Here is a 27,995-nt window from a genome sequence, read left to right as displayed (position 1 = left end):
GGATCAAGCATGCATCATTATTTTTTAGGCCTAGTCTGTTGTGGGTTTTTTTTAAGCAGTGTTTGCTAGTCACCCAACAGTTTTAGATGCAAGTCAGCCTTTACCCTGAATTCTTTCCACTGTATTTTGTTTTGCAATGAAAGAATGAGAAGCATTCTCTGACATCCAAAATTTTTGGTGTGAAGAAAGAGGTGTTAAAATTCAGGGGAGTGATTTGACAGAAGGATCAAAAAAGGTGAAAAAATAGAGTGGAGAAGAAACCGGTAGAAATAAAGATGCTTCTCAGCCACTGATGAGGATAATCTAGGAAAAGCTGCAAATCTTACCTAACTGTGTGGCTGGGGATCCTGTTCCGAGCGAAGCTGCGTGTGCGGTCTTGGGAGGAAAGGAGTGACCCAGACGTAGACGCTTTCTGTTAGCCTTCTGTGCTGAGCCCCTGCCTTCCAAGGTGCTGGCTGACATCACTTGCAACATGACTTACAAACCTGGGCAATGTCTACAGCTCATTGCTAGCCCTTCAAAACCACCGGATACCAGATATTGACCACTTTGTGAAGATGATGGGTTCCTGATGGCTGGCCCCTAACGTGCCCTCAGGAATATTATATGGGTGCCGTTCTCGGTGAAGTTGGTTCGGATGTGTTGATGGGGTCCAGTATCTACACTGGGAAGCTTCATTTCTCACTGGTGTACAACTTCTGCTCAATGTGGATCGATTTGGGAAATATTGGATAGTAGCATACAGCTGACTCTTGATAGATGTGTCTGTGCTGAGGTCATTTATACAGATGTGCTGGCACTTCAGCTTCATGAAGGCACCTTTCCTGGTCCAGGTGATGAGACTTGTGCTGGGTAGTGTTACTGGTACACACTGGTATACAGAGAAGATACAAATGAAGACATACCTTGAAAGTGATCAATGCAAAAAATTTGTAAAAAGTTTCTGTCCCTGTCTCCCCTCCTCAGATTTGTACTGCACATTGGAGGTGGATTCTTTTGGGTATTTTGTGAACAAGGCTAAAACTAGAGTTTACAGAGACACCATGGAGCCCAACTGGAATGAGGTAGGTTGGATTTTTCTTAATGTGACTTGTTCTGTGTACTGAATGTCACTGCGTGATGGGCGTAAACCTGCAAATGGAGGAACCTGCTGCGTGCTCAGCACTTGTGCTGCATGTGCTGCCTCTCAGAAAACACATTTATTCCAGGTTCATTTGGCTGTCAGGGCTTGCAGAAGATTTTCTCTTGGATTAGTTATGACTAAATAAACATTTTGGTACAAACGAGTCTCCTCCAGTGTTTCATCATTTAAACAGATGGATGTTTGAATTTTTTTTTTTTTAAAGACACGAGTGAAAATATGTTGAAGAAGGAGGTGGTTTTGTTTATTTGTTGTGAGGGGGAAGAATTAGCTATAGACTTTTTGCCTGTTTACAGTCAACTCAAACCTGCTGGGGAGAAAAATTAAATACAAGGAAGGTGGGTGAGTTTGTTTCTTTGAATGATGCTTTGCTGAAACTCGTAAAACCTGACTAAGGAGTCAACCACCTTAGTCTCTGATGTGACTACCTGATATATACAAAGTGCAATTTCAGTTTATTTCTGGACCACCTCCATTAGGGAGGAGATTTTGGTCAGTCCTTAAGTGCTCCCTCCTGATGAGGTTCAAGGAGACTGCATTGATTATTAAGAGACCAGTGTCCCGCTGTGACGTGTTCATTGCTCTTTCCTTTCCTGGTGCCCTGCAGGAGTTCGAGATTGAGCTGGAAGGCTCACAAACTCTGCGGATTCTGTGCTATGAGAAGTGCTACAACAAAACCAAGCTCACCAAAGAGGATGGAGAGAGCACAGATCGCATAATGGGGAAAGGACAGATCCAGGTAAGGCTGTGCTTAACTCATTCCTGCTACCCTTACTGCAAAATGTAACAGGACTTTTGAATCCTGGAGTGCACCAGGGAGGGTTTTTTCCTGCCGTCTGACTGTCTCAGCATTGGAGATTTTTCTCTAAACAGTGAGGGATACAGTGTGATTCACAGGTGGGAAGTCGGCAGCTTTTCCCCTCTTGCCTTGTCCCCTGTGCCTGCTTCACTGCCCTGATGGAGTAGATGCTTTTTCATGAAAACGTAGTCTCTGATTTGCCTGTTAACTTCAAAAGTTCTAGCACAGTATATAGGAGCTGCGTAGTCACTGAGCCATGTGCGCTGTTGAGGATGCTCCGTTGGTGACAAAGGAGGAAGCAATGAATATAGTGTCCCCTCTGTAAGCCACGTGAAGAAGTGCTGCCCTATGTACGTGCTGATCGATGTGATAGCAAGGCCCTGAGGACAGGCTTCTTGTCCTCATAACTGCCATGTCCAGAGTACAGTGTCCATGGCAACAGGCTGCATGTGAGAGAGATTTCCACCCCTGAGAGTCAGCATGGGACACTCTGTCACAAACTTGTAATACAGTGGGGGAGGTGATGAGATGATTGCCAGCAGATGCTGCTCTCGGGGAGCTGCTGTGTGATGAAGCGCTAAAGCTCCATGCAGGAGAAATCGGGCCACTCGGTGGATGACAGCATGGAGAACATATGTCCCCCCTCTTCTTCCAGTTAGTTGAACTGTCTGCGCACAGCTTTGGGGGGTGTTTAAATGCTTGCTCTAAGGACACGTTCTTTGTGTTGGACTGGCTTCAGTACAGAGAAGAGACCCTGCCCAGATACCCTTTTTTCTTTCTGGCACACTGAAAAATACCACCAGTTCTCCATTGACCTTTGACTCTTCATCACTCCGTGGATGACAGCTTTCCCCAGCATTTGAGTGATGGTCACTCAGGCTGAGGCCATTTGTGGGATTTCAGGAACAGCTCTGCTGGAGGGCAACCTGCAGGACCATCTCTCACCTTTACTCTAGAAGGTTCCTTGGCTAAATGAGTTTCATTAGATCTGTTCGTTTTCCCTCCCTCTTTGCAGCCCTGAGGCTGCTGTGCCATTTTCAGGGAAAGCTTTTGCCACCAAACGCGTAGTGGGTGTTGGGCAAAAACCTTGTGCACAAATCAAAAATGGTAGTTCAGGGTGGGTGCCGCCTCTGTATGTCTGTCAGGCTAAGCAGGAATCTGTATGTCCTTTCTGCTAACAAAAGCTTATTTTCCATGGAGCTGAGCAACTACAAAAGAGCAAGTTTTCAGGCTTGAAATGCCCTGGAGATTTGCGTGCTCATATTGGAGAACCCTGAAGTCACTGACCCTCTAAATTCTTCAAATAGTTTACACAGAATGATTAAAAAAAAGAATAAAGTATTTCAAATTTGTGACAATTTTGTTTTTACAAGAGTAGGCATTTTTAGGCACAGCACTTGTACATTCTGTTAAAACATTTTTTATACTTAATAAGTAAAAATACTCTTTGGTGACCCTTGAATACACTTGAATATTAATTGCTTCCTTCTTTTAGAGAAACCTAAACGGTGGAAAGTGGAAGAAAAAAAAACCCACCGAAAAAAACCCACACACAAACAAAATAAACCACACACACACAAAACCCCACACCAAAAAACTCCATAACCAATAAAAACGTTTTTGATTAATATGCAAAAGTTGCATTCTGTTGTATCATAAAAGACAAATGCAAAAGTAAACGTTCTCTTGCTTTCAGTTAGTGCCCCTTGCAATTTATAAAGAAACTTGGTGAATTCTCAGAACATCCTCTTAATTCTCAGTGATTTCTGTCCCATCACACAACTTTTTAACGCCGTTGAATAACTGCAAAGAGAAGTCATAAGAGAGTCTGGTAAGATTTGGGGTTGATAAGAATTACTAAAGTTTATTATTTTTGTTTTAGTTTTAATTTTAAAACAAATGCCATTTCTCTATTAAGTAATTGTAATAATGCAACAACAAAATCAAATTACAACCTGTGGATCAAGGTTAGCTGTATTAATGCTGTCAGCATCTTTTCCAGTCGCTGGTTTTATAGTCGTGTTCCTTCAGGGTTCTCCCAGGTGCTTTTACATTAAGTTTTGTTTACTTCAGAGTTGCTAGTGTATCTGGGGCTTTCTGTGGTGGTGGTGTGTTGTCATTAGTCAGCCAACGTCTGTCCTGTGTAAAGACAAAGTCTGTGAAGTTGGATGAGGCTTTTTTCCAAAATTCCTTTTGCTTCAAACCTCTGGGAACATCAGGATTTGTGTCTGCATCCTCCGCGTGATAAAAACGGAAAATTCTGTGTTGGCTAAATTGCAGTGTATTGTTAAGCCATGTATTATTGTAATTCTGCAGCTTCCCACTAATGGGACTTCTGACTCACCAAATTCTCTTGAGCTGCAGTGATGAAGACAATTCATCAGGGGGACGAGGGCTGTTTTGGCTGTGAAATGTTTATTAAATCTCTCCGTTACATAATGGCTCTGGAGGAAGGAAGACTGGAAATTGGTCCATGTGGTCAGCAGCTTCCAGGAATGGGCAGCAATTTTAACAGCTCCCATTGCTCATATTTTCTTTTCCTATGGAATATTTTATTTACCTGTTTTTATAGCCACACGCAAGAGCTTTGTTTCTTGCCCGCCTGCAAGGTTTATCCCTGAAAAATAAAACCACGAGGCTTTATTATGGGGGAACCTCCTATAAATGTAGAAGTGAAGTCCTCATCAGACCTACTGGGAATGGCAGCACTGGATGTGCAGTGGTTAACTCGCTGGCACATGTGGTTGGGGGCTTCTGTTCCATCACAGGTGTGAGAAATACATGGAGAAGGTGCCATTCCTGGGTACCCTGTGAAACTGAAATTACTGGGGGGCTTAGGGGAGGGAGAAATGGACATCCTCTTATAGGATGCTTGTGGTGGTGAATGGAGTTAAATCCAGCTGGCGGCTGGTCATGAGTGGTGTTCCCCAGGGCTCAGTTTTGGGTCCGGTCTTCTTTAACATCTTTATCAATGATCTGGATGAGGGGATTAAGTGCTCCCTCAGTAAGTTTGCAGATGACACCAAGTTGGGTGGGAGTGTCGATCTGCTTGAGGGTACGAAGGCTCTGCAGAGGGATCTGGACAGACTGGATTGATGGGCTGAGGCCAACTATATGAGGTTCAACAAGGCCAAATGCCAGGTCCTGCACTTTGGTCACAACAACCCCATGCAATGCTACAGGCTTGGGGAGGAGTGGCTGGAAAGCTGCCTGGTGGAAAAGGATCTTTGGGTTTTGGTTGACAGCTGGCTGAACGTGAGCCAGCGGTGTGCCCAGGTGGCCAAGAAGGCCAGCAGCATCCTGGCTTGTATCAGGAACAGTGTGGCCAGCAGGAGTAGGGAGGTGATGGTGCCCCCGTACTTGGCACTGGTGAGGCCGCACCTTAAGTGCTGTGTTCAGTTTTGGGCCCCTCGCTACAAGGAGGACATTGAGGGGCTGGAGCGTGTCCAGAGAAGGGCACCGTGGCTGGTGAGGGGTCTAGAGAACAAGTCTGATGAGGAGTGGCTGAGGGAGCTGGGGCTGTGCAGTCTGGAGGAGTCTGAGGGGGGACCTTATCGCTCTCTACAACTGCCTGAAAGGAGGTTGTAGTGAGGCGGGTGTTGGTCTCTTCTCCCAGGTAACTAGCGGTAGGACGAGAGGCAATGGCCTCAGGTTGCATCAGGGGAGGTTTAGATGAGATATTAGGAAAAATTTCTTTACTGAAAGAGCGGTCAGGCATTGGAACAGGCTGCCCAGGGAAGTGGTGGAGTCACCATCCCTGGAGGTGTTTAAAAAACATGTAGATGTGGCACTTTGGGGTATGGTTTAGTAGGCATGGTGGTGTGTTGGGTTGACGGTTGGACTTGATGCTCTTAGAGGTCTTTTTCAACCTGTGACTCTATGATAGGAGGAAACACAAGACTTAATTCACTTGTGAGCATCAGCTCCTCTCATTTTGAACTATATTTGTATGTTTTTTTTCTTTCTGTTGTTACCTTGCAATCCGTCTTTGGCCCTTGGGAGGCTGGCCCTTTTGCTCTTTGAATTCTGCGCTTCATGTGGCAAGCACAGCCACATGTTTTGAGTGCAACACCCTTTGGTTTAGTCCTGAGACTCCACATTGAAGTGGGCACATGTGTCAGCAAAACTGGCCTCTGCCTTGGGAACAGACAGCATGAGTAAACTGATACTTCATCCTGTGTTCCATCTCCTCCAGCTGGTGCCTCCTAGAGATGCTGTTTCCTTTGTTATTTTTTTTTTCTGCTTGATCAGCTCAGGCAAACCATTTCCTTCTCCCTCACAGCAGTGCTGGCAAATCAGAGAGGATATGACCTTGGAGCAGTCGTTCTGTGGCAGCAGCACACCACCATTTGTCTGTTGCCATGCAAAACATTCAGTCTTATCTGCTTAATTATCCAGGATGTCTCATAGCAGTGCACATGGCTATTTCAGACCTCTAGGTTGTTTTCCATGTAAAACAGATTGTTGCGTGCTGTCCCTCCCAAGTGTCAACTTGGAAAACCTTTTACACACTCCAGTTCATTTAACAGTTTGCTCGTGCAGAACAGTATCCCAGCAATGAAAACAGGGTGGAAATGAAGGAGGCAGTGGGTCATGTCTAAAGGGTGATGGTGGGAAAGATGAACACTTCAGTGGAGAGCTTTGAGTAGAACGGGGTTATGGCTGGACGGGAAGTTCCCAGCAGCAGTGAGACTCTGACAACATGTATGTCACATCAGTTACAATTAAAAATTGATGGAGTGTAAAGTTGCCAGGGAGATTTAATAAAGGGAGAATGTAATGTGAATAAATAGCATAAAACACACTAACCTTAAGGTTGCCTCAGTCCATGCTCCTAGGCATTTCATTTCCAGTGATGCTTCTTCATTTCTTCCTCTTTCTGTATGTTTTCTCTTCTGGGGAAAAAAAAAAATCCTCAAACTCTCTGTGGTGGTTTCCTAAGGCAGAGCACAGACACCCTTCTTAGTGTCTGGCTTGCATTTGCATCCTCAGGTTGGCTTTTCTCCCAGTTCCCCACCACTCCGTTCTGCACACTCGGCCTCTACAGACGGCTCTGCACTAACTGCCTGACTTAATTCAGTGCCCGGCTGCTACAAGGGCCAGAGACCCGCACTCGGAAATCCCTGGGGTGCTGAGCTGCTTTGTTCTGTTGTGCTTTGTGCAGGACACAGAGAGGCATTTGCTTGATTCATTAGTGAATTTGGGGCTGCAAATGCCAAAGAACAGGCCACGAGGGGACCAGAGGTGCTGGGGGAGTAAAGAGAAACTGGTTTGTTTGTATTTTTCCCGTGCAGCTTTTGCTGGGCACGGTGCAAACAGGCCTGTTTGAGGGTTTTAGCAGGCCTGTCCTATTTGCATAGGCCATGGAAACAACACAATTTTTCACACTTTCAGTGAAGATGAGACAGGCCCTTTTGTCACTCAAGCCAAGCAACTGTTTGAAGGAAATGTTTAGAGCTGCAGTGAATTTCACTGTTAAATTAATGCTGAGGCAGCCATTTCACAGTGCCTCCCCCTGCCTGAGCTGGCAGAGCAAGCCCTGTGTGCTCGCTCGCTCGCTCGCTCGGAGCAGCCTCCTTTCACACGCTGTCTGTAGATTGCATTCTTCTACTCAGTGTTCCTTCTTCCAGGCCACTGATCTCCAAATCAGGCCAGAAGACAGCATGAGCCCGTTTGTCACAGGCCCTCTCAGTGCTGGAGCATCACACTCGCTAACTCTGTCTTCGGTCGGCTTCGTAACCTGTCTGCTCCAGCTGCCCTTGCCCTGTGTTGCTCTTACTGGCCTTAGAAGGTCAGTCGTCTGCAGGGTCCAGGACGGACAGCTTGCTCCAAGTCTAAATGACGTTCTTGGTTTCCTGTCGACTCTGTTATTTCCTACGGTGACTTTATCAGATGGTGTGACCTGATCTTCCTGTCTCCCTCAGTGTTGCTGAGAGCTTATTCAAGCTTTGCTCTTTTATTAGCTTCCATCATTTCGCTTTGTTCTTTAAAAAGCACCTTGAGTGGATTATTTTTTTTTTTTTATTGCTGTTGCTACTGCCCGTGATCGATGCAGGGTTGGCTTGGGTCAGGCAGACCCATGCCCTGCTGCTGGTTCTCCCTAGCTGTCTCCATTCCATCCAAGCTCTTCTCCACTGGAGCTGGACAGCAGGTGGGTTTCGGAGAGGAGGGAGCAGGGGGTAGCAGCAGGTGCACTTGCGGTCCTTGCTTAGCTCCAGTAGTTACCCAGCAAGGAAGAGCCCCTGTGAACTCTCAGCTCCAGCACGCTGCTTTTGCTAGTCCTTTGCAGCCGTTTGGTATTCACTCGTGGGTCGGAGCACGACAGACTTCGGCTCATACTTTTTAACAGCTATTTACTTGCTTTTGTTTTGTACAGCGGTAGGAGTTCCTTGGTCATCACTGAGACATAACCAGCAATACCTGTTAGCTTAAATAAACTGTAACTGGACCCTGCTGGTCTCTTCCTTTTAGCTTTTTTGGCAAATATTCAAAACCCACTTTCCCCTTCAGCCTTAAGCAGTCTCTCTCTGCTATAAATAATACACTCTCAGTAACTCCATTCTAAAAGCATATGGAAAACTGCTTCTGAGCTGGAGGATCGACTGTGGCTGTGTCTATCGGCAGGGCCATTTTGGCAGCTTAACGAGATAACTATTTAGGCAGCTGGAGGTTAAGCTTTCAGGAATGGTGAGCATGGTTGCCCTTCATAGGAAACCAGACACTTCAGAAATGGTTTCCTCTTGATTCTGGGAAAGAATGTAGCTGTTGAAAGAAACTGAACTTCCAGCACGGAAATTCAGGGAAGAGCAGCCTAGATTCTGGCCAGCTCGTAGGGACCTTGGCCAGCTGCACAGGCGGGGGCGGATCTGTTCCACCAGAGTTATAAGCAAACCCTCTTGGCAAGCAGTCTGTTACTGGGGTTTGCTGAAGCAGTGGAGCTAAGCGCTGCGGCCCACTGGCCTCCTGGACCTTTGTGCAGCCCCAAAATGTGGGAGCTACTGGTTACTGACTATTCCTTACAAGGGGTCTTCAGGAATTTCTGCCAGAGCTGCACCTACAGGAACCAGTCCAATTCGGCAGGAAAGCATGTGTGTGCTGGCAGCGTCCCGCTGTGGGCTCATGTCCGTAACAAAGTGCGCAGAGATAAGGTTGGCCTGACTTGCTTGTCCATTGCTTCTTGGGGTCTTTGCAGCGCGAGCAAGCAGGGAGAAACTTTACTCTCTGCTGGGTGTCTTTTGGAGAGTGGGGAAGGGGGTGGGGGGACTTCCTGTAGCTGTCGGCAGCATTGGGCTCGTTTGTTGATGATTTGAAAGACAGCGTGAGCATGATTGCATCTAAGATCTCCCAGAATATACTGCAGCTGCCATGGTTTCGACGCTTACCTCTGCCTATCGGAGAATTCTGCTTTCGCATGGGGTTCTGCGAGAGGGAGGAGCTGTTCTGCAGAAACAGCTCCAGTTACTGAGTGTCACTAGAGGGTCTTTTTGTTTGCTGACGGCAGAAAGCTCAAAACACAGAGTCTAGTGCAGTTGCCTCCTCCTGGTCTTACTGCATCTCAGTGTTCAAGAGCCAGGTGTTACGAAACCATCTCGGGACACACCGAAGTCCACTTGCTCTGGCTGGTTCTGACAGCTGATAGACGTCCCCATGCAGACAGCTCTCTTCTCTCTTGCCAGCGTAGCTTGAGCCAAGTGCCGCTCTTCAGCTGGTCAGATGTGTTTGGACTCTCCCAGGCAGTACTGAAATTTCTGGCTGATGTTTCAGTACTTGTCAGCTGCTCCCCAGCCTGACAACTGCCCACTCAAAAGAGATCAAGCAAAGCTGAAAATGGGAGATCAGGGCTTTGCATGAGAACTTGTTTCTGCTTAATGAATTCTTGCAGTAGCAGGGCCAGGTGTTTTTCCTGCCTTAGAAATGAAAAGGAATAGGCAGGTTGAAGAAGGACAACTTCCCATGATTTCTGGGCTGATTTTCTCCATTTCTCCTCTGTCAGATCCTGACAGAGGTTTGGTTTGTTTAGAGTTGCTTGTCTCTGTGTGGATCACTTCATATTTCCCTTCCTTGATCTCACTGTTAGGGTCATTGTGTCTTTCGAATTCCGTGGAATATAGTCCTTCTTGGAAGCTGTTAGCTCCGTAGCCAAGAGCTACGAAGTACTCCAGCCTGGCTTTTTATTTCACTGCAGTATTTTCACGCTCGTCCAACCTCACCTGTCTTTGGAAAACTCCAGAGGGAGACAGTTTCCTCTATTTCAAATCAGAGTTATTTCAGAAATCTCTCCTCCCCTTTTCTGACTCCTGGCTCTGTGGGGTGGGACAAGTTTGGCTGTCTGGTAGTGTGTCTGTTCTGCTACAACAATGAATACAGCCTCTCTTTCTGTGAAGGCTGAGGTTATTGGCTTTCAGAAATTGATTTTGCTGGCTGAGGTTCCTTTTGTTGTTGAGCAGACACTGCACACACGTTGCTGCATTTTCCATGTGCGTGAGTCCTCATCAGCCCTGCTTAGAGCACCGTACGATATTTGAGTGTCCTATTACCCAAAACCTGGGAAACCTTGGAATGGGTTTTTTCCTATGGAAAAGAAATAACATGTTGAAAGTGCTAGCGCTTTGCTCACTAACAGAAGCCTTTCAGGCTAGCTGATTTCTCTGAAGTCTGTTCCTAGCTCATGGGTAACGTCCATGTTTTTCAGCTGGACCCACAGGCGCTGCAGGACAAAGATTGGCAACGCACAGTCATCTCGATGAATGGAGTAAGTATGGAAAACAGAAGTCAGCACTGATTCTGTGCCTTTTGTGTGCTTTATTTCTTTGCTTTTCATTGCAGCATAGGAAAGAAAACATACTTGAAAAGTAACAGCTGTTCTCTTTTATTCAGGTTGAAGTGAAGCTGTCAGTGAAGTTTACCAGTCGGGAGTTTAGCCTGAAAAGGATGCCGTCCCGGAAGCAGACTGGGGTTTTTGGGGTCAAGATCGCTATTGTCACCAAGTGAGCTGAGGGGTCACGTTTCTCCCTATTCTGGTTTTAGAAAGTCGCCTGGCTGGTGGGTCATGCCTGTCTTTAGCCCACCGAAGGATTTGTCAGTCCAGCCTGCTCCATGTGGGCAGTAGTGTAGATAGCTGTGGCTGCAGAAAGGAGATGCTGTACATTCTCTGAGCTTTGTTTTTTGCAGGGGAAAAAAAGCAGCATGCACACAGGCTTTGAAGCCCAGGGTGTTTACTTACAGCATATCACTTTTGTGAGTTCCTGAAATACCCCTTGTCCTGTTACTCTGTAGTTAGCTGACTTGGTCACAAATTTCCAGAGCCACTAAACAGCAATGTTTCCTTTCCATAATCGGAAATGTTCAAGTTCTTTGGATCCTGTTGTATTATTTTAACCCCTGATCTTTTGTCATGAATCATTTGCCAGAAGAAACCTGTTTGTTCTGTTAGATAGTTTGGGAAGTGTGGTATTTCCTCCCTATGGAATTGCGTTAATTAGAAATCAAGAGTGTTGCTATGTATCCAAGGTCTGTTTGGGAATCCTCTGATTACCTGCACAAAGTCGCAGGCTCTAGGGGCGCTGGGACCTGGCCGGAAGCCTGAGTGCTCAGTGCAGCTGCAGAACAGCCAAATCCAGGCTGAGACACTCGGAAAACATGCTCCAGTTTTAAAAGGAGTTTTTCAGCTTGGTCTTAATGGCCTACTCAGACTTTCCCCCACCCCATTTTCCAGAAGAGGTTTGCACAGAATGGTGGGGTGATTTTAGCCATCACTGGGGTGACAGGTATTGAGGCCATGGGCTGTACTGAACTCATCTGTCTGGCTTTCTTAAGGAGAGAGAGATCGAAGGTGCCTTACATAGTGCGCCAGTGTGTGGAGGAGATAGAGCGGCGTGGAATGGAGGAGGTGGGCATCTACCGTGTCTCTGGGGTTGCAACCGACATCCAAGCTCTGAAAGCTGCCTTTGATGTCAGTAAGTATTTGTCTGATGCTTTTTTGCACCGTGAGAACCTGTGTGAGCTTCATGTTGGGTGGCTGTGCTATTATTAATCTTATGTTCCCCAAGAAGCATTAAGAGGTAGAGATTCTCGTGCAAGGAGAATCATTTTAACCCTGGCTGCATGTTTTATTAATGTTCTTCAGCTACAGATATAACCCAAGACATGCAACGGGATGGATCCTCATACCAAATAATGCATTTGTTATTCCTCTCAGCAGACAAGAAATGGTGGGAGTGCCTGCCTTGCCAAATCTTTGTAAATGGCAGACACCTTCCTCAGGGGAAGTGGCAGCAATCAAAAGTGGTAATTTCCTTGCTGTTTTGAGGTCTCTAAATTAATGGAAGTCTTTGAAATTAAGAATGTTTTGTGAAAGGAATCCAGCAAAAAACACTTTCTAAGGTTGACTAGGAAGGGTGTTCACGAAGCTGGAGTTGGGTGGCCAGAGTTCTCTTCTTAACTCTATGTCTAGATTGATATGCACAGGTTGTAAAATTGGATTATTTTTTTTAAAGCTTTCTTTGATCTTGAGTAGAAAAGGGCTCCTTACTGGTGCTGCATTTAAAAGAATGGCACGTATGTCCCAAAAGGCATCCGAGGTCAGGCAGATGAAACCCCTCCAAATTGCTGAGGTACAAAAGGTGAAATTCTGCCCTACTTCCAGTCTCCACGTGATGGTCCAAGGATTGCTCAAGCCCCACTCAAGCTCTGTTTTGATGCAAGCAGTCATGAGGCCTGTGCCAGGTGCCCAAATTCACCCTCCCTGCACTTTTTCTTCACTTATTTTGTGAAATTTCTTCCTTCTTGTGCTTTCTTTTCAAATCCTCTAAGCTACCAAACACATTGATTTACGAATCTTCACTAGTGCAAGTCAAGGTGTTTCATGTTTTGAAAACTAACTTTTTTCATTTGTATTAAATGCTGTTTGACACTAAGCTTCGTGAAACCAGCGCTGGCTCTGCTGGTTGGTCTGTTTGTTTTAGGGGAAGGGGGTGGGTTTGTTGTTCTTAATGGTAACAAAACTGAAATGTGAGCCCTGAATTGCCTGTGTACTTTAGCTACACTTCCTGGGGAGTCAAACAGGCTCAGTCTCTTATTCTAAGCTGTTAGAGGCAGGGAATTGGAATAACAACTCTTGTTACTAACAGAAGTTGAAATGCATACAAATACAGTCAAGCAGGACTTGTTCCAGATCAGGCTGAGGTCACTGGCACAGCATAACTAACCTTGGGTAGTGTGAGGTTCCCTCTGCTTGCTTTAAAGCTATAAACTGTTTGCAGCCATTTGTGGAGCACTTCTACATTGTCAGAAGGTAGCTCATTTATTCTGGAGAAATGTAAACAGGAAAACTCTCAGCGATTTGGGCAAAGACAAAGGATAAACAAAGAGAGCCAAAGCAAGAAAAAGAATGAATGCAAGGCCAGCAGCTGCTTTACCCTGCTTCCCCTCTTCCTTCTTTCAGATAACAAAGACGTGTCAGTGATGATGAGCGAGATGGATGTCAATGCCATCGCAGGCACCTTGAAACTCTACTTCCGGGAACTGCCTGAACCCCTCTTTACAGATGAACTGTACCCCAACTTTGCCGAGGGCATTGGTAGGTAGTAGCAGAAATAGCCCTGGGTAACTGAAACTATTGTGTAGGAGGCTGCTCCTACAGCAATATGAAACCCATATTTATAATGTTGGACAGAAGCCTGGAACAAGCTCTTAGGGAAGTGAAACGGAGCTCAGAAATGAGCCTTGGAATGACTTCCTCCCATGAGCTTGAGTACGGGCAATTGCCATGCTTTTCTGTAAGTCGAAAATGTCCAGGTTTCTGAAGGACAGGTTACGTACAGCATGACAGCCTACTTGTGGAGGCTGTGCTTGCTGTTTGCCCCATTCAGTCCTCCAGGGCAGCCCTCTTTGGTGGGGGGCTATGACTTGCCTTGTCTTGATGCGGGGGAAAAACAACGTAATGGTTGAAACTCTGAAAGCACTTGAACTGCTCGAGAGAAAAGGATTCTCTGTGTATCTATGAAATATAGGAAGGAGATCCTGTGGGGCACTGAAGTGCAACTATGACCTTCCAGTTGATGATGTAACTGCAGTCCATTCCGGACCATCATCTTTGTGGGTTTGGGAAATGACACAGTCAGTCCAATGTCGTTCGCTGCCTATGGTGATGTTTTGTTATTTTCTGTCTTGTAGCACTTTCAGACCCTGTTGCAAAGGAAAGCTGTATGTTGAATCTATTGTTATCGCTTCCAGAACCCAATCTTGTGACATTCCTTTTCCTTTTGGACCATTTAAAAAGGTAATATGTGGATCATTTAGACATGTATTTAATGTGTAAAGTGTCATTATTTTGAAGAGAGGAGTCTTTTCCTTGAATTCATGCTGAATCACACAAATGAAGAAGCATTTGCTGATTTGCTGTGAGTGCTCATCAGATAACTGGAGAAGGCTCCAGGGTGACCTTCTAGCAGCCTTCCAGTACCTGAAGGGGCCTACAGGAAGGATGGAGAGGGGCTTTTCACAAGGGTGTGTAGTGACAGGACAAGGGGGAATGGCTGTAAACTAGGAGAGGGCAGATTTAGATTAGAGATTCGGAAGAAATTCTTCCCCATGAGGGTGGTGAGGCCCTGGCCCAGGTTGCCCAGAGAAGCTGTGTCTGCCCCCTCCCTGGCAGTGTTCAAGGCCAGGTTGGATGGAGCTCTGAGCAACCTGGTCTAGTGGAAGATGGCCCTGCTGATGGCAGGGGGGGTTGGAACTGGATGATCTTTAAGGTCCCTTCCAACCCAAACCATTCTATGATTCTATGAACTGTTGTCTCATACTCACTTAGGGAGGCACCAAATCCTGAATTCCATTCCCACTAATGTTGAAAGGATTAGAACTGAAGGAAAGTGGTAACAAAAGTCTCAGGGCTTATTTAGTGCAAATGCAAATTCCTGGCACAATATCACTGCAAAATTGCACCTGCCTCTGGATACAAAGACGGGGAAAGGTTTTAGTACAAACAGTGAAGCTTTAGCCTTGTTTAAAGACTTGTGAACCCTGTCTGAAAAGGCGTCTGCAGTCTAACATCATACATTTTTTAGAATTCCAGCTTTGCACTACTGCTAACTGGAGTTGTCAGTTCCCTGCTTAGACTAGTCTTTCTGATCTTGTCTATGTCTTTGTAAATATGGTTGTAACTGTGAAAGTATTTCCATGTGTTTGATATTAATGCAATAAGCTTGCTTAATACATGCACAATGTGTTAATTTACATATGTATTTTGTTACATACCAGAGACTGTCACTGTAAAGATGAAAGATAATCCTGTGACGATGGTTCAGGATTAAAATCCAGGATATCTGGGTTTTACTTTGGTTTCTCCTGCAGTCTTTTCTGCCCTTGGGTAAATTTTTTAACCTTTGTGCCTCAGTTTCTTATTCATGAAACTGGGATGATAAACATTCCTCTCCCTTTCCCAAGTTTAAGCCATGTCTGTAGAGTGCATCAAGACTGTGGTGTGTCATATCAAGGTATTGCCTGTACATAAGGTTCATTTAGGCACATATGGAGAGAGTGGTTGATTGAATGTATCTAAAACTTTTCACAAAAAGAATAAAGATGGTTTCTTACTCAAGGTGACTTCCGAACACGGATATTTATAAAGATCTGCCTTGTTCATTGTTTCTTCTTCCAGGGTTGCTGAGAGAGAAAGCATTAACAAGATGTCCCTGCATAATCTTGCGACTGTCTTTGGACCAACGCTGCTCAGACCTTCAGAGAAGGACAGTAAAATTCCTGCTAACCCAACCCAGCCTATCACGATGACTGACAGTTGGTCACTGGAAGTCATGTCCCAGGTAAAATCCTGAATGCACGCTTGAATCTTGTGAAGGCAGTACCTGGGAAACTGCAGCCCTCTAGCGAGGCCTGGTCCCGCCACCCTTGTCTGTGTTCATGACAGTTTGGGGTTTTTTTGAGAAACATAAACAACTTTCACCCTTACACAGGCATTTTAGACAGCAGAACCGTGTTTCTTCAAGCAGTTTGGCTTGCATCTGCACTGATACAGCTTTTCATGAAAAAATGGCAGCATACACTCAATCCGTATGTTTCATGTTTGTGCACAGCAAGATTTTTTGAGAGCTGTCTCACAGTGCCATACTGCTAGCCTGGGATAAGAGGACTGTCGATGTTTTTTATGCAGTGCTGCTCAACACTTAAACCACCTTCACTGATGCATAACAAAATTCTTTGCTAAATTCAGATTTCTGTGGCTACTGCTGCGTTTTGAAGGTGATGCAGAGAATTCAAACATAGAGGCTGTGTTTAGCTGGTCAGGCTGATTTGTACTTTCTTTACTGAGTAATGGCAAATTATAGATCAGATTTTTTCAGTGCAGTGAAACACCTACACCATTCTTATGTCCTGGAAGCTGCAAAGAGTTTCTGAAGCACTGCAAGTTTTAATATTCCTGCTGTTATACATGGCATTAAAACAAACAGATAACTGCAAGATGTTCCTGTGGAGAGAGCTGTAGGCATGTCTGCCAACTCTCGAATAGCCAGGATGAGAATGAGTTAAAAGGGCTTTATTATTACCTCTTTCTTTGTCTTTCCAGGTTCAAGTTCTCCTGTACTTTCTGCAGCTAGAGACTATCCCTACTCCAGACAGCAAGAGGCAAAGCATTCTCTTTTCCACAGAGGTGTAGGTGCCCGTGATACCAACAGGACACAAAAAACTGCTCTTGGCATAAATCTGCCTCATCTAAGAAAAAGACGACTGGTGTTTCTTCAGACATTACTGGCCTGTTCCTGTCCCGGGGAATTATGGCCCTCAGTGCTTCTGCTGTTTGTTAACCAGAGACAAGCTGAAGAGAAAGGAGAAAAATCTCTACTTTTGATTGGTAGGACCAGAACTGAACTGGCGATGGAGCTGTGCAGAACCTCCACCAGAAGGAGCAATAGACAATTGAACAAATGCACCACAGAGTGTGGCTGTAATTCTTGTTGGGAATGTGACAGAAGGTATTCCTCATTTTATAGATTTAATTTATCATAAAGAAACTTCAAGATTTCTACTGGACCACTTGCTAGGATACCCCTTTTGTGGGTGAGGGGGAGTTAAACGATGTATCACAACTGTGTCTTTAATAACTGCTGTTTTTAAAGTACTGTTCTAGGCCACAGAAATAGTATTTCTTTGCGAGAGGAGAGGAGAAGGGAAGGGTCTGGGATCTAAGATTCCCTCCTCAGAAACTCAAGTCTTGATTTGAACAGGGTTCTAAAGAAACGAAACAGTTTTGTGTACAACTAAAACTGTTCATTTGTGTTTTGGTTTGTGGTTTTTTTGGTTTTTTTTTTTGCGTCACCCACCCCTTCCCTTGCAAATGTTTATACAGCTCTAGGGAAAGAGATGCCCTGCTCTTGCCTGTGTTGCACTTCTGATGGGTTTTCTTGGGTTAAGGGAGCCAGGCCCAATGATGTTACGCTATAAATTAATATAGCAAATTAAAGAGAGGCAGGGAGGGTTAGTCAGTGATTCTGCTTGTGATTCTGTTATTTGTTTGCATATAAAAGCAGTAAAAGCAGGAGCAGTATTATCCAGGCAGGATTGCTAAATTCCCTAAACCCCACCAAACTCCATGAAAATGAGTTGGGAAGACTGTTAATTCCCAACACTCTGAAGAAAAGATGTTATCACTGCATTTGTGGACAAAAAAAACCCAACAGCTATCAGTTTGGCTGGCTGCTTACTCCAAGCTTTTATCAAAACCCCTGTTTTTTGATACTTGAATTTTTGGAGGCTTTGTACATTGCTTCTACAAGAGTCTTTTTCTGATAGTTACAAATACTTTGAAAAAATGTGTCAGAATGTACTTTATGGACAATCTAGCAAGTAGCATGCGTTGTGTATTCTCCAGAAATTCCAACCCTGTTTTAAATAAGAGCAGTGAAGAAATTTCTGTGGAACTACACAGAGCAGTTCAGAAGGGCCAGCCAAACAGCAGCTTTTTGTTTCCCGGCCTAAACCAGTTAAAGCCGCAGGGGTTACATAGGCACAAAGGGCAGCAATATTTGTCTAGGGAACTGAAAGCATAATCTAATTGCTGGTATCCAGAGCAAAGTATTCTGGCTATGAAGCAGTTGTGCCAAGCATCTTGTGGGGGTGGGAGCGATTCCGTTTTCATAAACTACTCCAGTACCCTTCACTTCCTACCCAGTTATGCAGCATCCATTTAGTGGCAACCGTCCATCATCGTGCTGGCGAGAAGAAAAGTACAGCTTGAAGACAAGGGAAGGAATCAGCATGGGAAGGAGAGGGAGGGACAGGTTTTAAAAGACTGACAAGAGTTAAGTTGTCAACATTGTTTGAGGGGAAATACCACAAAGAAAGCAACCCCTGCTATGCTGGATTTCACATTTTCTGATGGGTGACCTGCAACCTCTCAATTAAAAAGAAAAAAAATCACAAAGTAGTCTTTCAAACAAATGGAAAAAAAAAATTAAAGGCAAAATGATTTTGTAGTCACTGTAATTCTGACTGCTGCATAATATTAGAAATTATTGTACTGTGAAGTTGCAAATTCAAAAAGGAACCAATATAAATTTCAATTTTGTGAGTATATCAATATTTTGCATGCTTTGTAAGGATTCTTATAGGAATTTAATATTGCTTAGTATCCCTCCCTCCTTAGGTCTGGGAGCAAACCTCTTTGTAATGTAATGTACAACTAGAAATTCCTTCTCTCTTGTATGTATTTCCACTACATTCCAACTTCTGAACCCGTAAAACAGAAGTGTTTATAGTAGGAGGTGCTTTTTGGGGGGAGGGAGGGAATGAAGGCAAGGAAACTTGAAGGCTTAAGATTTTTTTTTTCTATAATTATTATTTTGCCTTTTTCAAGGTAAAAATTAGTCACAATCCTGAAAAACACTGACTTAAAGTCACGCAGACCAGTAAACCACACTCTATGGTTTTGTTTTTATGTATTTGTTCTCATTTTCACATAGTGGTTCTATAGCAATCCTTTTACTGCAAGCTGCACACCTGCCTGTTCCAAGCTGTTGTTTGATCCATCTGAGGCAGCAGCACTGCTGATGCCTTCATTTAAAAGGGAAAAAAAAAAACCCAACCAAGTTACACCAGGTGGTTGGGCGATAGCCTTTTCCTTTCAGTGTTTGGAATCTGTGGCTGCTCTTTGCAGTGTTGAAACTGGAAAGCAATACCATAATGACTGTGCCAATTTACTTTTGCCCAACTTTTTTACTTTTATTTATATAGGAAGTTAATATTAAATTACTGATCTATAGTATGTAACCATGAGAAAATTGCTTTTGCTTTGGTTACTGTTACAGGTTGTTGCTTTTAGTCTCTCATTACAATGCTCAGTTCTAATGTAACGTTATCTAACATGCAGGCATGTGGATCAGGGAAAAATGTTAATTTAACTTAACCCGTTAATTATTTCTGTTAAGTATGAGTATGTTTTCCCCAAAGCTGGTAATTTTGGGCTGGAAAAGATAGTGCATCTTATTGCTGATGATGAAATCATGGACTGATTTGAAATATGAAAATTGATTTCTTGAATTTCCTTTGATTTCGCAATTAAGTTTTTTCAAATAGTCTTATGTTTTCAGAAATTAAGTATTTCCAAAAGGCTTTTATGTTATTTTCCCAGGGATTTTGGTTGTGGTTTTTGTTTTGTTTTTTTTTTTTTTTTACTCTGTTGTTTTTTTTTTAATAAGCCTTATCATACTTCAACAAAAAGGGAACTGCAAAACTTGGCTTTAGAGAAGGCCTTCTACTCTTATATATTCCCTTGCGAGTTGTGTCAGAAAACCTAACTCTTCCATTTTCTGTATCAAAAAGGTACAATATAAACACCATAAGAGCAAACTTACATCTGCACTGGGAGTTTATGTGCTTTCAGTTTCTAGTGTGTTGGAGAGACCTTTCTAAAAATGTAGCTTTCAGTAACAGGAATCTGAAACGTTAAAACTTTTAACTAAAGAAATTCAGGTGATTAGGATAGTCTGTGTATCTCCAGTTTAAGGAGATGAATAAGCATCAGTTTCCTGGCATTTAGAAACTATTTTTAAATTCTTACGGGTTTTTTTAACACTGAATAAGGTTTTAAGTAAAATTAAAAAAAGTTAAGTAAAGAAAACTATGGGGAAAGTTTTCACAGATGGACAAGAAGTAACAGTTACTAGATCAGTTTCAGCTTTGTGTTGTGTGTGCTTTGTGTGGGAGGGGAGCCTTCGAAACCAAATTGAAACACATCCATTAAAATGCTGCTGGTGTTCTTTATTCTTGCACAATTTTAACAAGTTGAGGTAGTAGCTAAGCTATTTCAGGCTGTATTTTAATGCTGCTATTTTTTCAGTGTGTTGGCTAAGGGCAAAATACAGCAGTGTGTTGACTATATTTGCTGATGCCCACTGCCTGCCTCAGTTCTGACCGTCAGTTGCTAATACAAGGCAATCAGCATGCACCGTATGAAGCAAAACTGCAACTTTTTATGTTGGCCACAAGGTGGTGGAACCACAGAGTATGTTTATGGGAGATGCAGTATTTTTACAGTTTATTCATTTTACCTGTTTATAAATCTGTTTTACGGTTGTTTTGTTAGTTTTCTATGAGTTTATTTAAACAAATGTACGGTTCTTTCAAGCATACGTGGATCTCCAGATTTTGTTTGTCACCCTTGTAACACTGGAAGGCATCACAATGTGTTCATTTATCTTAATGTGCCATTCTATCAAGTATGTATAAAATGTAAATTGACCAACATGGCTTTTAAAAATGTTTAAAATCTGATGGCAAAAAAACCAACCCTCTCTGATTCCTCACTGGTTAATTCTTTTGTTTCAGTGCTTAGTCACCTACTGGGATAACTTTATCAGATATGGCATTCTTATTATGGAAATTTTAGTAAGAAATGGGAAATGTTTTAAGAAAAACCCCTACCATTTCTCTTTTTACTTTAATTCAAGAAGACAGGGACTTGTAATAACAGAAGACCAATACATTCATGCTAGATTTAAGGGCTTTGCTTCTGTTCCTTGAAGAAGAAAAATCTGACAGGACAATTCCTAAGTAGATACAATGAAATTAATCAAATTATTGGTGTAGTTAGTAAGTCACTTGTTTATTCCCTCTTAAATTTGTAGTCCAGGTATGTTTCTCCTTGTAAATTTTGCTAACATTGTCATAGTACTGTTATCGGAAAACGAAGTTGGATACCATTCACTTCCTGTAACATAGGGTATGTGCAGCTGAGATGCTGGAGCCTTAGATTTGTACAGAAATTCTTCATTCTGAACTAGAATGAAATGAATGTTCATATGTATTCTATGAAATTTCTCATCAAATAGAATTGAAGACATGGATTGCCCTTAAAACTAACAGTAGCTCTAAAGGAAGCACTTACAGTTAATAATTATTCCTGAACAAAATTTTAGGGAAGAAATGTAACACAAACAGAAGAGTGTAATTAGGAGTCACTCGGATCACGTGGTCTGGAATTAGAAAGAAGTACACATTTCACATACAGAAGGCAGCTTATGCCCTAGATAACTGAGCAAAGACTGTCTTGCCAGTAAACACACACTCATATAGGAACGCCAGGAATTTAGCTACTGTAGCCTCCCAGTTCTGATGTGCTGCAACCGCTTTTTCTTGCTACTGAAAAGTCACAGTGCAATGCTAAGAAAGCAAAGCTTATCGCTTGCTCTCTACTTTTTTTTTTCCACCTGTGGCAATAGATGGGGAGAACAATAGAGTCCATATATTACTGTCGGTGAAACACCACTGCAAAGAAGGAAAAAAGCTAATAGAAGCAGAAAGTTAGACTGTTGTCTGAGCTAAAAGAGTCTGTTTCTAGGCTGCACAGCTAAAATGCGACAGCATCCTTATAATGATGAAATGGTTGAAACAGCAGGACCAAAGCACACTTGAGTATACGTGTTATCTTCATTCTCCTCCTTCCATGACCCTATCACTAGATTTAAGGCTTCCAGGTCAAGCAAATACATAAATGCTATTACCAAGAATTAGAAAATTAGATGACCTAGTTTGCCTCCACTGTTGATTCTCTTTGTGTTACCGCCTTACAGTGGAATTGTGGGAGACCATTGTAAAAACATGCAGGTGAACCATGAGAATATTTTCCATGTCACTTATTACCTACTTCATGTTTCACCTTTCAGTAAGAAAGACCCCTCCTTTTCCAACAGAAACCACTTCACATCCTTCTGTACTGTAAAAACTTCCATGCCAGGAGGTTCAGTTTGTAGCCGAGCTGTCCCTGGAGATAACTAAAATATTTCCAGTTGTCTGGTGCAGAATGGACCAGGTACTGCTCAAGCTCTGGGCCCGTGTAGGCCTGTTCTGTGAGTTAAGTAAGATTCTATTCTTTACACCTGTTGAAGCGTATTTGGGAATTAACATGGTTACAGAGTCCCCAAATCTAGCAGAAGTGTTTGCTCTACTGCTTTGTCTTAATTGCAGTCATGACTTAATTGCAGTCATGTTCAAACCCTCTTGGTGAAAATGGTTCATCAGAATGGAGAAGACTTTTACGTTCCACTAGAGCTTTTGTTCGTGTAACTGTTGCAGTCTTTTTCCCCAGTGATAAGATGTCCTGAGCATCCCAGACATTCTACAGATGAGCCATTTCTCTAACCTGCAGAATGATTTGTATGACAAGGCTGTGCTATATCCCTGTGGACGTACAGAAGGGCAGGCTTGTGTACAAAACAGCTTCCTGCCTGGAAGGAGAATACAGCAGCTTTCTGCAGATGACCCCAAACGAGGGTCACAATGGGTACAGCCCACCAGAGAGCAGATGGCTTTGGTCCTTAGACGTTCACATGTCCCCTGGGGCAGTCTGAGTGAGGCCCAGAAGCCAGTGCTGGGAAGAGACTCATCCACTTCCTTCACTCATCCACTTCCTTCTGACTGTGCCTAAGTGAATGATCAAATGCCAATCTACATAGAGTAGCTCAGATTTCCTCCATTTTAGTCCCATTTTGGGAGCAATTGGGACTACACTAACTGTAGGTATTACACAGTCAGCCGAAAACCGATCCCTATCTAAAAACTACTTCAGCTATCATGGGTGGTAATGTAAAAGCTGCCATAGCAAAAGGACATTTCTTCACAACAGCCTCTTCTAATCCTTTCTTTACTGCTCCTCACAGCCTAAGAGAAATCTTGTTGTGGGCTTCACAGTTACGTACGAAAACTTACACTGCCATTACTGAGTGGCTTCTGTATTTGGAATCCTGGATAAAACTTACCTATGCAGGGACAGATGTTTCAAGAGATGGGATACCACTACCAACCAAGGCAGCCAAAAGAGGGTAAGGAATGGTTGTGTTGGATGACTGAGAAGCACCACAATGAAACACTGAATTTAAATACGATCTCACAGCAGGACACTGGGAAATGTTGTCTTTTCTGTGTCTGTCCAGCAAAAAAAAATAAAATTAAGCCTTCTCTTGCCTATGTAAGCGTGTAGTTTGTTCTTATCTCTAGTATTACAAGTACTTATAATCCGTGAAGAATTCCAGGAAAGGAGTTAAGACTATTTATTTAAATACAAATACAATTAAATTATATAATTAGTGCTAAATTATCAGGTGTAGAAAACACCTTGTTATTGTTCGGATAATTTTGGGTTTCATCAGAGTTAATATTGTTGGCATTGTTTTAACACTGCCATGTTAGGGAGTCAGTTTTTAACATTTTATACTGCTGCTGCTAGTGCTTCAGTATCTCTTAGTGCTCGTTTCTGGAAAAGAAAACCTACTCCTAATAGTTTAATACTGAAAGGTGTTGAAACTGTATTTCTACACATCTCTCAGCTTAGGCCCAAAGAGAGGGGAAAAAAGGAAAGGAATAAAACGGGGGGGAAAATTGTCATTCTGGATTATTTTTTTTTTTTAGATTTTCTGAGAAAAGTGGTATGAAAAAGGGATCTAAAAACTGTATGGGGGGGGGGGGGGGGGGGGGAAGTCCAAGGCATTTGTAGCCTTTCTTTGTACACAATGTTAAATAAAATCTCCTGTATCTATGTTTGTCAGGTTGTTTTGGTCTTATTTAACTAAAAACTAGGCCTACATTAAACTGAATGCGGGAACTGCGTTCAGCTGAGTTTGCTAGAGGCATGGAATTTCACAGTGGTGTTTCAAAATAAAAGCTACTTCATGTTTTACAAGGTAAAAGCTATACTACTTAAAATCTAGAGGTTAGTACAGGGTTATTGCTGAATTAAACTAAAACAACTATAATGTGTGGAAATAGTTTACACGTAAGGTGGAGAAGCAGCTGAGCAAACCAGTCCATTTTCAGATCTGTATTAATACTTTTGTAGGACTACTACTTCTATATGCAACCACTCTCAAACCTTGAAACCTTTACATTTATGTGCAGAGTACTTTAGCTGTAGTTACATATTTGCTAAGAAATCAGCTCTAGCCTCTAGTTCTTCAAACATTACATTAAATCAGTGTTTTTTGTAGGCATCAATGTAGAAACTGAATCAGTTATTTAAATCAAGTTCTCTCAAATATTAATAATGTAATTAAAGTACATTTATGTTTTAATATAGTCCAAATTTAATATAAAACATAGACCTCTCTATAATAAAAAGATACCATGGCTCAATGGCAATATCCAAAGTGGATAAAAATGTAGCTGACTGTACAGTGTTTAGAACTACACTGAAATGAGATGCAGGTCAAGGAAAAAAAAAAAGTGTGCCATGCTTACCCCTAAATTGGGAAGATAAGGGGAAACTCACTGATCATTATTAGTACTTCCTACCAGTGGTGTATCTGTTTAACAGAATCATAGAATGCTTTGGGTTGGAAGGGACCTTTAGAAGCCATCTAGCCCCAGCCCCTGCAGTGAGCAGGGACATCTTCAACCAGACCAGGTTACTCAGAGCTCCATCCAACCTGGCCTGAGATGTTTCCAGGGATGGGGCCTCCACTACTTCTCTGGGTAACCCGTTCCAGTGCTTCACCACCCTCATTGTAAAAAATTTCTTCCTTGTATCCAGTGTAGATCTACCCTCCCTTAGTTTAAAGCCATTTCTCCTTGTCCTATTGCAACAAGCCCTGCTGAAAATATTTTCCCCATCTTTCCTGCAGGCCTCCTTCAGGCACTGGCAGCTGCTCTAAGGCCTCCCCGCAGCCTTCTCTTCTCCAGGCTGAACAGCCCCAGCTCTCTCAGCCTGTCCTCACAGGAGAGGGGTTCCAGCTCTCGGATCATCTTTGTGGCCCTCCTCTGGACCCACTCCAGCAGCTCCATGTCCTTCCTGTGCTGAGGGCTGGACGCAGGACCCCAGGCGGGGTCTCACCAGGGCGGAGCAGAGGGGCAGAATCACCTCCCTATCTAACACCTCCCTAACAGCAAATAGTTTCAAAATAGTTTTGAGATAGCTTCAATGTGGAATTCTTCTGCAAAACAGTTTTCACTCAATTAGAAAGCATACCTTTGCAGTGTAACAACATCGAACAGCGTTAGGACGCGTGAGTGTGCCTGGAAGGTAAGTGCTACCCAGGCGCTGGCTCCTACCACGGCTCCGCTCAGACAGCCACCCTCCTACTGCATTGAGCTCTTCGCTGGCTGCCAGGCTGATGACCTTCGCTGGCACTTCTCAGCTGCTTCTCCCAGCTGCCGTCTCCTGCTTGAAGACCCTGGGTGAGCGACACTGCTGCTGGCTTGAGAGGAACGGCAGAGCGTAAGCTTGTGCAAATTCAGCCAGCACACACGGTACACTACTTCCCTGTAATGAGACAGAACAAATGAAACTTCAGGCTGGAGCAGGATGAGAAAGAACATATGAATGCATAATAACCATAGATGTTCCGTGCAAATTGCTACACAGTCCTCTCCGGAGCAGGTGTCTTCATTTTCCAGGCAGCCCTCGCGCTGCTCCTGAGGCTTGCGCGGGCTGCCCTGAGGCAGCTGCTCCTCAGCAGCCCTGCAGGATACAGCTCTCAGCCTGAGACAGGATCAGCTGTACCTGCCCCACTCCCCACAGACATTTGTCTGCTCTTTGTTAGAAGCCTCCAATTATGGAGATTCTGTAATCCTCTTGGGCAATCTCATCCAGACTATAACCACAATGAGAAAGTTTTCCTAGTAGACAGCTGAACCACTCTGACACACATTACAGGATATAATGCTGCAATATTATGTAGGTTTTTTCAGTGACCTGTTAAGTTCCCGAAGTAGGATACCAGCTGTATGCACTGTCAGCTAGCAGCTTGTTCATTAATTCACTGAGCTGAATCAACCACGTTCTGTTTCCTGCCAGAAACCAGAAAATAGAGCCCCATTGTGGACTACTGTGAGAAATACATTATACAAAATAAATGCAGACATTTTTCACATCCCTAATACAGAAGTAATGCTGCTGATTGTCATCGAAATGTCGTTTTTTTACTGATAAATAACTCTTAAAATTCAATCCAAAGGTAGAAACATAGAACAACTTTTTGTTGGACATATCATGGATCAGAAAACCTACTGGAGTGACATTGGTCATATTGTTACAAAACAAACATTGGAAATATTACTTCAGTATGAAGGAGCCTTTCAGTGTCAAACAAGCACAGTGTGTTTGCGCAGCAGCCTTCCAGGGAAATCCCCGCCAGCTAAGAACAGGCAGACCGACAGAGAAATGGACTGGGAAGGACATCTAAATAAAATGACTGACTTCTTATGACACATTTTCCCCACAATGTAAATCAAACTATGCTGTAACATCTGGAAGCATACATCCTCCTCTCAGTTTTATTTTGATGAAATATAGATGTCACTTAAGTTGATTTACAATATTAAAAATTAAATTTCACCCAAGATAACAAGGGGACTGTAAATCATATTTGTCCTCACCAATCTGCAGCCCTATGAACTCTAGGAAGGAACGTACCTCAAAGGAGAGGCTGCAATGCAATCTTACACTGAAGCGTTTATTTTGATAGAACAGCTGAATTGCTGTTGGGCTTTAACCCGTGGTCTGAGCTAAATAGAAACCCTGATGGAAAACTTTTACAGGGATATGTCAAATCAGCACATTTTCTTACTTACTGTGTTCATAGCGCTTTCCAGCCAATGCCTGTAAATACAGACTCTGCTATACCTCCCACTAAAGCACCAAGGCTGTAATTTGGGTTTATTAACTGCAGTTGCTTGTTATTCATGACAAGTCATCATGTCCTGCATAACAACGCTGAGCTACAGAACTCAGCGTAGTGCCGTGTTTGAAAAGAGCTAGAAGTCTGAAAGCTCATGTTCACACAACAGTTCTTGTAACCCAAGAAGTCAAAGCTGTTCTATACAACATTAAAACCGTCTTTACTTCTAGCTCAAATGGTAAGCTGCAATTCATCAAATACTGTACTGTAAGGTGCAGGTTTAGGAGACCCACAGCCCCTCTGCTCCCACCCCGGCTGGGCTGCGCGGGCTCGGTGCCCGAGCGGCGGCTGCCCGTTGGCGGGAGCTCTGCTGGAAGCTGCTCCACAGCTCGGGGGTTCCCCCCTCGAGGTCTCCCTGGAGTTTAATATCTACGGGTTTATTCCAGGAATCAACTTAAAGCTTTTATTCACCAGAACGAGACCCAGGCCTGAGGCCGGGGCCGGGGCCGCGGCCACCGCCCCGCCCCGCCCCGCCCCGCAGGCCCGCCTCATCCGAGGGGCAGCGCGGCCCCCTCAGCCCCGGGCCGCAGCCAGGGCGGGCAGAGCCCCCAGGCCGCCTCGCCGGCGGTTTTCCGGGCGCCACCCCCGCAAGCCCTCCCCGCGGGGCACCGGCCCCGGGACCCGACCCGGCCCCACCGCTACCCTCTCGCCCTCAGCTACAGTGCGGCGCGAGGTACCTCACCCGACCACGCCCCCTGCGGGAGGGGCAGGCGGGAGGGGCAGGCGGGAGGGGCAGGCGGGAGGGCACGATAGCGCATGCGCCGACAGTACCCTCCCCCCTTCGGCGCGGGGTTGGCCTGGACGGGGATTGGCGCCTGCGCACGGCGGTGGCACCGCCCGCGAGGGGCGGGGCGGAGGCGGGCGGAGGGGTTGC

General features: G+C 44.0%; 1 protein-coding gene and 1 long non-coding RNA gene across 3 annotated transcripts in view; one reads left to right on the top strand and one right to left on the bottom strand.

Annotated features, from left to right (window-relative positions):
* Positions 1 to 23,901, top strand: part of BCR (BCR activator of RhoGEF and GTPase) — a 109,728-nt gene extending 85,827 nt beyond the window's left edge. Inside the window, exons 16-24 of the mRNA XM_075434979.1 lie at positions 967 to 1,064; positions 1,749 to 1,880; positions 10,633 to 10,692; positions 10,818 to 10,927; positions 11,757 to 11,896; positions 13,384 to 13,518; positions 14,115 to 14,220; positions 15,601 to 15,763; positions 16,525 to 23,901. Of these exons, the coding sequence (XP_075291094.1) occupies positions 967 to 1,064; positions 1,749 to 1,880; positions 10,633 to 10,692; positions 10,818 to 10,927; positions 11,757 to 11,896; positions 13,384 to 13,518; positions 14,115 to 14,220; positions 15,601 to 15,763; positions 16,525 to 16,614 (1,034 nt within the window). The 3' untranslated portion in view covers positions 16,615 to 23,901. The remainder of the gene's footprint in view (positions 1 to 966; positions 1,065 to 1,748; positions 1,881 to 10,632; positions 10,693 to 10,817; positions 10,928 to 11,756; positions 11,897 to 13,383; positions 13,519 to 14,114; positions 14,221 to 15,600; positions 15,764 to 16,524) is intronic.
* LOC142363047 (uncharacterized) lies at positions 37 to 27,770 on the bottom strand. Of its 2 annotated transcripts, XR_012765450.1 has the most exons (5): positions 25,411 to 27,770; positions 6,750 to 6,835; positions 4,501 to 4,557; positions 3,896 to 4,079; positions 37 to 871 (listed from the first exon to the last, which is right to left on the bottom strand). It is a non-coding gene; the product is annotated as an uncharacterized LOC142363047 (long non-coding RNA). The 2 variants fall into 2 exon arrangements; XR_012765449.1 differs by lacking the exon at positions 4,501 to 4,557.
* Positions 27,771 to 27,995: the final 225 nt, after the last annotated feature.

The sequence above is a fragment of the Opisthocomus hoazin genome, chromosome 13 (assembly GCF_030867145.1).
Source record: "Opisthocomus hoazin isolate bOpiHoa1 chromosome 13, bOpiHoa1.hap1, whole genome shotgun sequence".
Classification (NCBI taxonomy): Eukaryota; Metazoa; Chordata; class Aves; order Opisthocomiformes; family Opisthocomidae; genus Opisthocomus; species Opisthocomus hoazin.
The sequence above is the reverse complement of the archived record's forward strand: the minus strand, read 5'-3'. Positions and strand labels throughout refer to the sequence as shown.